The sequence below is a fragment of the Notolepis coatsorum genome (genome assembly GCF_963971535.1).
Source record: "Notolepis coatsorum genome assembly, chromosome: 1".
Classification (NCBI taxonomy): domain Eukaryota; kingdom Metazoa; phylum Chordata; class Actinopteri; order Aulopiformes; family Paralepididae; genus Notolepis; species Notolepis coatsorum.
Window position 1 is genome coordinate 234681566 of NC_140165.1, and position 9042 is coordinate 234690607.

The 9042-nt window shown below is 43.9% G+C and overlaps 1 protein-coding gene across 1 annotated transcript; it reads left to right on the forward strand.

Annotated features, from left to right (window-relative positions):
• The first annotated feature begins 1656 nt into the window (after positions 1 to 1656).
• On the forward strand, positions 1657 to 8439 carry ckmb (creatine kinase, muscle b). The gene is made up of 9 exons (XM_084332576.1): positions 1657 to 1719; positions 3362 to 3477; positions 3827 to 3923; positions 4690 to 4844; positions 5158 to 5290; positions 5659 to 5830; positions 6424 to 6547; positions 7112 to 7301; positions 7857 to 8439. The coding sequence occupies exons 2-9, from the start codon at positions 3382 to 3384 to the stop codon at positions 8033 to 8035; spliced, it is 1146 nt and encodes a 381-aa protein (XP_084188702.1). The 5' UTR covers positions 1657 to 1719; positions 3362 to 3381; the 3' UTR covers positions 8036 to 8439.
• Positions 8440 to 9042: the final 603 nt, after the last annotated feature.

Sequence of the window (9042 nt, forward strand, 5' to 3'; positions counted from 1 at the left end):
GATGGCTGGTTTCACACCTCGGCTGTTTGAAGCAGCTTGTACTCAGTGACACCGGCGTCAACTCTGGCCCTTCCTTTTGCTCGCCATACGTCGTGAGGTCTGATAGCACATCACTATGTGAACTCACCAGATACCCCACATGGGACAGACAGGCCACGCATGTCTTGGAGCACTGGAACACCCATAAAAATACACATACCTGAACATACGTGTGTTCTCTCCCCTGTCTTATACTCACACACACGCACGCACGCACGCACGCACGCACGCACACACACACACACACACACACACATTAAACAAATGGCTCAATGAAGGTGCAACATCCCTTATGAAATCAGATCTGTAATTTGAAGAATATTATGAGGTGAGTTATTTTAATTCGCCAAGCTGTAACCTCAACACCTCTTGTTGAGAACGCTTATAAAACCACCCATGGAGGAAGCTGTGTGTACATGTGCCTGAATGTGTGTGTATGTATATATATATATATATGTATGTATGTATGTATGTATGTATGTATGTATGTATGTATGTATGTATGTATGTATGTATGTATGTATGTATGTATGTATGTATGTATGTATGTATGTATGTATGTATGTATGTATGTATGTATGTATGTATGTATGTGTCCTGTATGATAGGGTGGGTTGGCCTTCTCTTGCAGAAAGGCGCAACAATCACTGGTATTTATTTATTTTTAAAGCCCTTATTGGTAAACAACCTGTTTATATCTCCTCACTGTTAGATTGGAATATTGGAACCTATTCAACTCGATCGAATGACTGGATGGTTCTTAGGGTTCCTCAAATTTGTTCTGAGCTAGGGAAGTCAGCCTTTTCCTTTGATGCCTCTAACTCATGGAATGTCCTTCAACTCACGCTGAAATTGGAGGTTCTCCCTTCCCTTGGAATGTTTAAACGTATGATTTCAGACCATTGTGTGACTACCTGTAACTGTTTTAGTTGATATTTTTGTATTATTTTGAAACGTTTTTAATTTTTTTTTACTCTGGTGTTTAAATTTCTGTGAATATTGTTTTTATTATGTACTGTACAATCGTCGTTTTTGTAAATGAGGGAAACCTCAGATGCTTACGATTTTAAATAAAGGTTGAAATTAAATGAAATTAAATGTATGTATGTATGTATGTATGTATGTATGTATGTATGTATGTATGTATGTATGTATGTATGTATGTATGTATGTATGTATGTATGTATGTATGTATGTATGTATGTATGTATGTATGTATGTATGTATGTATGTATGTATGTATGTATGTATGTATGTATGTATGTGTGTGTGTGTGTGTGTGTGGGGGGGGGGGGGGGGGGTCTAAAATGTGTCTTGTATGGTGCATCAAGTCAGTGTTTAACCCCCTTCACCTCTAGATACTATACATGATTAACATAATGAGATTGGGGGTTGGACCTCTTTGGGCCCGGGTGGGCCAGGGTGGGCTGGGGCGTGCACAGCTGTTGCCCAGTCTCACGTCTCGAGTGTTGTGATGTAAGTTCTTGCCTTTTACAAACGCAACTAGGCATGAGGGACCGCCGTCGACCAATCGCACAAGGGGATCCGGAGGCTGGCGGGCCAATGGGGACAGAGATCTGGGTATAAAAGCTAAGGTTCGGCACCTGATAGCGTTGGGCAACCCTTATTGTACAGGACTGATCCCAGGGACTGTTACTTCTTTTCTTTCCTCGTGAGCAGGTAAAACCAGCAGCATTTAAGTCGGCTTTGGTCCATACATCGGTGGGAATGAGCAGAGCATGATTGTGGTGACTTTTTTTTAATACCATAGACGTGTGGAAAACCCTTGAGCAAGCGTCCTGAAAAGGGAAGCACACAAAGACAGAGAGAAGAGTCTGAACCTCAAACTCCTCTAAATATTATTCTCTTTGTTCCTTTTTTCCGCTGGATCTTTTTTCATTTAACATTTTTCTTTTTACAATTTTTACATTTTTATATATCTTTTTGCATTCGTTCCTGATACCGGAGGCTACTCAGCTATCACGCTTCTTCCTCAGACCTCTCGACACGCTCTATACTGTCGCCCCGAGACCCCTATTGAAAGGCGTTCTTGGTTTGTTGGGCTGCCTGTTTGTAACGGTGGTCTGAACGTCTGTACTGTAGTGTGAGGTGTGACAGAGACCGTCGTGGCTCATCCATCAGTGTCTGCTGATGACAGCAGCGCAGGTCGGCTAAGTGTCTCTTTACATAGTTGAGGTGTTGCCTGATTTAGTCATGGAACATATGGAGTGAGGAATGCACACGGCAGGAGCTGTGACCCCTGTCTGCAGAAGGTCACAGGACAGGAAGGAAGGAGGGAGAGAGAGAGAGATTGTAAATTGATATAATCGCAAGACATTGTTATTCCTGAGAATGTGTATATTGTTGTTTTCAGCTTTACGTTTGGAATCTGCAGGTCAATGTCAGTTTTAGGACTCTGTAACAAATGAAGTGTCTCCTATTGGTTCTGTGTGTAACCTGGTTATTATTAGTTACTAGTTGGTGGGGGGGGGGGGGGTCGGTAGAGCTGGCGGAGGTCGTGTTACTCTGAGAGTAAGAGGAGTGGAGAGATAGAGAAGAGCACATGCCAAGCATTTCCAGCAAAGATAGGAGGGGGGGTGTGAGGTGGTCAGGAGCACAGCTGTGCTATTAATACTCACCCTGCTCTGAGGTGGAGACAGGTGGACAGACAGGCAGGCGCATGGACCGCAGACAGGCAGTTCTGCGATGAGGGAAGCTAAGACAGAAAGGCCGAAGAGAGAGACAGACAGGCAGGAACTGTGAGAGAGACAGACAGGCAGGAACTGTGGGAGGAAGGTAGAGAAGGAGAAAGAGAGAGATGAGAGGCGCTGTGAGAAGGTGTCTGCTGTACACGAGGAGACTTATAGACAAGGCACTTGAAGCACTTGGAGAAACACCTGACAGGAAATATGGTATGGTTACAGGGCTACCATATTGTATTTGGGCTGATTGTCACACCAGTGGAAACAACCAATAGACAATCTGATGATTTTAAACGGTCATCTCTCATTATATATAGTGGTTCCTGAAGCATAACAAGAGCTACTCCCATAGTGTTCTTCAACTTTAATAATACAAAAATACAAAAACGTGGAGCTTATATTTGTTTTTTGGACCTGTGCCTACAGTATGTGTGTGTGTGTATGAGTATATATTTGTGTATGAGGAAAAGAGGAAGACAGGGATCTCTATCAGTTCGCTTTTTGCAGAAGATGTCATTTTCACAAGATGTGTTCATTCTAATTCAGTAAATGTGCTAAAAAGGTACTTATGCTATTGTATGATACTAAAAAGCAATTCTCTCCTTCTTGCTGCCCTCCAGACGGAGTAAGAATCGCAACCATGGCCGCCAAGAACGCGCATAACGATTACAAGCTGAGGTTCAGCGCGGACGAGGAGTTCCCCGATCTGTCCCTGCACAACAACCACATGGCTAAGGTACGAATCCCACACTCACACTGTGTCTTTTAGCAAAACAATAACTACAGGTCCACTAATCACATATTGACTCTGTGGCTTTTGGCAACACAACAGCCAAAGTACATTATCTTACGCAATGTGCCTTTTAGCTTTTTCTTGTCCCAACAAAACTATGAATCCCAAGCATTGTAAACTATGAATCCCAAGCATTGTTTATTTTAGTAAGGCACTGCCAAACACAGGACATCGTTCACCACATGACCTAAGTGTGTTTCCTGTAGCAGCTAGCCAGCACCTCACACTCCACATGAGGCCCTTGTGTTGCTATGTTGTCGCTCATGTGTTCTGTCTGTGTGATGTAATGCAGGTGCTGTCCAAGCACATCTACAACAACCTGAGAGGAAAGTCCACCCCTTCCGGTTTCACCGTAGATGACATCATCCAGACTGGAGTTGACAACCCCGGTGAGAGGCAGCACATCATCAGCATATAATGACACACTCACCAGCATTATAATGGAAGTACAGAAAAACAAACATCCGAAATGTCTAGAAAAGAAACAAAAATTTAGCTATTTGATCAATCACAAAATACTAAACCAATAATACTACCAGTTTAATCTTAAATAACCCTCAGTGAGAAGCAACCAATCATTGGTATAATGCAAAATATCTGAAATATCCAATCTGATATAACCAATTATTGAAAGAATAGCGGCTGCAGACATTGATCCTTTCCTAGCGACATTTCAGTATGTGGCTCTGGGCTCATAATTAGAAGATCGCGAGTTTGAGCCCCAGCCAGGGCAATGTCGGAAAGTGGTCCAGTAGGGAGCACTCTGTCCCCTGGCGATGTGTGTCCAGAAATGTGTAATATAATATAAACGTGGTCATCCATACATTCATCAGGGCTTAAGGTAACATCCTGCAACCAGTTGTGTAGAGGTGCAATATTTTTACTGAAAAGACCAAGTACCCTGATGAAATACCTAATGAAGCCTTCAACTACTGAACTCTCATGCAGCTGAATAAGACTCACAACTCACAAGCTGAGCTCATTGACACTGTAGAAGAAACATGAAAGTATTTGCTAAATAATTATGGTTGGAATTTCAAAAAGAAACATACAGTAGCACTGAAGCACTTGGAAGGTGATTCGTTGAATAAATAATAATATACATGTGCTTCAAGTATACTCATCATGCGGTGTGTCTCCCCTATTGTCTCCCAGGCCACCCCTTCATCATGACCGTCGGCTGCGTCGCTGGTGATGAGGAGTCCTACGAGGTCTTCAAGGAGCTGTTGGACCCCATCATCTCCGACCGTCACAGTGGTTACAAGCCCACCGACAAGCACAGGACTGACCTGAACTACGAGAACCTGAAGGTGAGGAGGCGAACGCACTCTCTTGCACACACACATGCATGCACAAACACACACACACACACACACACACACACACACACACACACACACACATGCATGCACAAACACACACACACACACACACACACGTGATTAAATGATTCAATGGACAATGATGGACATTTATTCATTAAGATAGTTGTTTTTGACCGATCAGACAAATATTCCAGAATGCCTGTTGTCAGCCTGTGTCCATTAAATAAACCAAACGCTTTCCCCTTTCTGTTTTTTCCTCTCCTTTCTCTCTTCCCACCACCCTCTCTCTCTCTCTCAGGGAGGTGATGACCTGGACCCCAACTACGTGCTGTCCAGCCGCGTGCGTACCGGACGCAGCATCAAGGGATACACCCTGCCCCCCCACAACAGCCGTGGCGAGCGTAGAGCTATTGAGAAGCTGTCCATTGAGGGTAAATGTCACACGACTACATATCACATTACATTCAGCTCAGCCTCTCAGAGGCAGCGATGCTCCACAGGTTTGATTCCCTGGACCACCACACCCAGGGACGTTTAGATGATGGGAGTGAATGGTTTCAACCACAGTTGAACTCCGGGTGGAGCAGTGGCCAACATTATTAGGACAGTGGTGTTACGGGGCGACTCCCTGGTGTGTGAATGTGGGAAATTGCATGAGCAAAATAGCATAGAGTAAATGGTCAAACATGCACAGCTATTCTCCCCCCTGGATGAATCAAAGTAGAAAAATGAATAAACTCACACAGCATGTTAATCCCAGTGGAATAGACATGTCAACGTCCTGTGTCTCTGTCCTCAGCTCTGGCCAGTCTGGACGGTGAGTTCAAGGGCAAGTACTACCCCCTGACCGGCATGTCCGACGCCGAGCAGGACGCGCTCATCAACGACCACTTCTTGTTTGACAAGCCCGTCTCTCCCCTGCTGACCTGCGCCGGAATGGCCCGTGACTGGCCCGACGGCAGAGGCATCTGGTGAGGCACACGTCTACCTACACACACACAGATACACATAGACTGACACAGACACACACACACATTTACGTTAGTGCTGGGTCATATATACAGCGCACTTATTTATAGGCAACTCCGATTGCAGAGACACATAGTAGTTGTACCGTAGCGTAATTAATGATGGATTATGATGGAGACAAAACACAGATACACGTACACAAAAATGCACACACACACACACAAACAAAGTAAACAACAGCCCATCCCCCCCATTAATAAAATGTCACCATCTGTCCCCTCCCCGCAGTCCTAACATCATAACTCAGATTACTATTATTTTAATGTGCCAGTGATCCCGCCCCCACAGCCCAGTTGGCTCAGCTGCGGTCAACACTGTCCACACCCACATCTAATAAACATATTCATACTACAGTTTGAGAAAGAAAACACATACAATTTGTATCCTACTGCTCTATAACAGGGCCATTCCTGGTCACGTCCTGTCTATAATGTGTATCAATCGTTACCGAGCTGAAATAGAAATGGAAAGGGGAATTCATCACCTTGACCCGTTTAATGCTATAACACCTGTCCTCTCTCTCCCCCTCCTCCAGGCACAACGAGTCCAAGAGCTTCTTGGTCTGGGTGAATGAGGAGGATCATCTTCGCGTCATCGCCATGGAGAAGGGAGGCAACATGAAGGAGGTCTTCAGACGCTTCTGCGTCGGCCTGCAGAGGGTAAGACACACACAACAGCCACAGACAGAAGAAAACACATAAAGTCACCTTCACCTTGTCATGCTTTCCTGTTCTTCATTGGCCAGTGGTCCTCAAAGGGACCCCCGAATACATACACACTAGGCCCAATTTAGTCCCATGGGACAGCCTTCGAGGTTCTTCATTTGAAATGATTTAAGACATATTTCCATTAAATTTGGTCTGTGCTGTATTTGAAGAGATAAGAGTTGAGAGAGAGAGAGAGAGAGCCCTATGATATATGATACACTCTCTCATGGCTAATATCCAGTGAATTAAGTATCAGTGAAATTAACCACACTACCAAAGGGTTAACCCCTTTCACTGCGCCCATACAGAAGGTTAACCCTTTCACAACCACACTACAGAAGGTTAACCCTTTCACTATGTAGTGTGGTGGTAGTGAAAGGTTAACCTTCTGTATTGTGGTAGTGAGTGAGTTCAATTTGGTTGTGGTGGATTCTCCTGGTTGTTTTCCAGACCTCTTGCTTTCTGCGTCGCGTCGTTCGCTCAACCCCCTCCCATCCCTCCCTCTCTCCCCCCCAGATCGAGGAGATCTTCAAGAAGCACCAGCATGGCTTCATGTGGAACGAGCATCTCGGCTACGTGCTGACCTGCCCCTCCAACCTGGGAACCGGCCTGCGCGGTGGCGTGCACGTCAAGCTGCCCAAGCTCAGCACCCAGCCCAAGTTCAACGAGATCCTCGGCAGACTGCGTCTGCAGAAGCGCGGCACAGGTATGTTGGGGAAACAAAAACACTTGAAAGAAATTAAATGAAAGATCCGGTACAACAACGATGTTTTAATTCCGTTTAAATACCCTTTCAAATGTAGACAAACTCATGATGAGCCCAGTACTGCTATGGTAGAATAACATGGGCTAACCTGTGCTAATACATAAATACAATTTAAATTGTTAATAAATAGTTGAATTACTTGTTTGTTGTCTAGCTAGCTGATATCCTTTACAACGGACAATTGACAGACTGACTGATCCAATCAGTGTAAAACCTTGTATATTGTGCAATAGTTAAGTAGATTGGACATCTGAATGGCTTCATTTATTGATGTCCAGGGGGATAGACATCAAAGTTCTAACAGTTGTGGTAATTTTTCAACTAAATTGAAAAGGATTTTCATGATGAAAACGAGGGCAGTGTGATTGAATGATTATGCCCTATATATATATGACGTCTACGTGCATTCAGTACGAGAGAGGGTTATGATGAATTGTTCCATTATGGTTTATTTGACAGAGTGGACATTAACCCCCCCCCTCTCTCTCTCTCCAGGCGGTGTGGACACTGCCTCCGTGGGCGGTGTGTTCGACATCTCCAACGCCGATCGTCTCGGTTCCTCCGAGGTCGACCAGGTCCAGATGGTGGTCGATGGCGTCAAGCTGATGGTGGAGATGGAGAAGGCCCTGGAGAAGGGAGAGTCCATCGATGGCATGATCCCCGCCCAGAAGTAAATCGGACAAGACTCCCGATGACCGAATGACGGGGCTCTCAATCTGTTTTTTCTTGTATTATGAAACATGAGCGAGACGCCTTGTTGTAACGTTATTAACCCGGTATCTGCCGACACGTCTCTCCGTGCAAAAGACACTCTACTTTTCTTTCTGCTCCTTCCCTCCTTTTTTTTCTTACTCTTTACTTTTTACTTTTCTGGTTTCCTTCTGCCATTTCTCTTTTTTCCTACTTTCCCCCCTCCTCCTCCTCCTGTCACTTTAACGACCTTTCTTCCAGTTCTATCTGATAACATCCTGGGATCAACCTACACTAGTGTCATGGCTATGTGTATGTAACAATGAATTTTTTTTCTTTTTTGGTTGTAAAATATATATTTGAACAATAAAAACATGTAACAATCAAACCTATTCTCTGATGTGTTTACTGTTATCTCAATGTATGTACGCATGCACACAAACCTCAAGCATAATAAACAAATAACTCAATTGGAGCATTGGGTCGCACACACCCATAAAACGACACAAAGACAAATATGAAAGAATTTCAAAGTCTTTATTTCTGCTTCACACATCGTTTCCTTGGAGACATGCAGGACTGCAGGTCGGCCATTTCCATAAGTTTCAGCCCATATGTTTCATTGATAATAGCGACTGCTTCAAACACACTATAACAGAACTCTCTAGTCTTAAAGCATGGCCCTAACAATATCTATAGGAATTGTCCAGAAAGTGAGTCCCAGTAGTAGACAAAAAATTGCAAAAGATTAGCCCTAAATCACAGCTTTCACATAGTAAGACACTGGTGGCCTGTTGCAAATGAAATCTCCCATGAAGCAAATTATGTCATGTAGTGTAACTGTTGTGTAGATTATAATTCGCCGTTACAATTCGCTCCAAAGTCTTTAATTTTTTGTTAGATGTTGCATTGTTTCAAATTAAGATGGATTTACTCTCTAATGATGACAATACCAGTACATATACAACAAACCTCTGATTTTGGAGTGTGC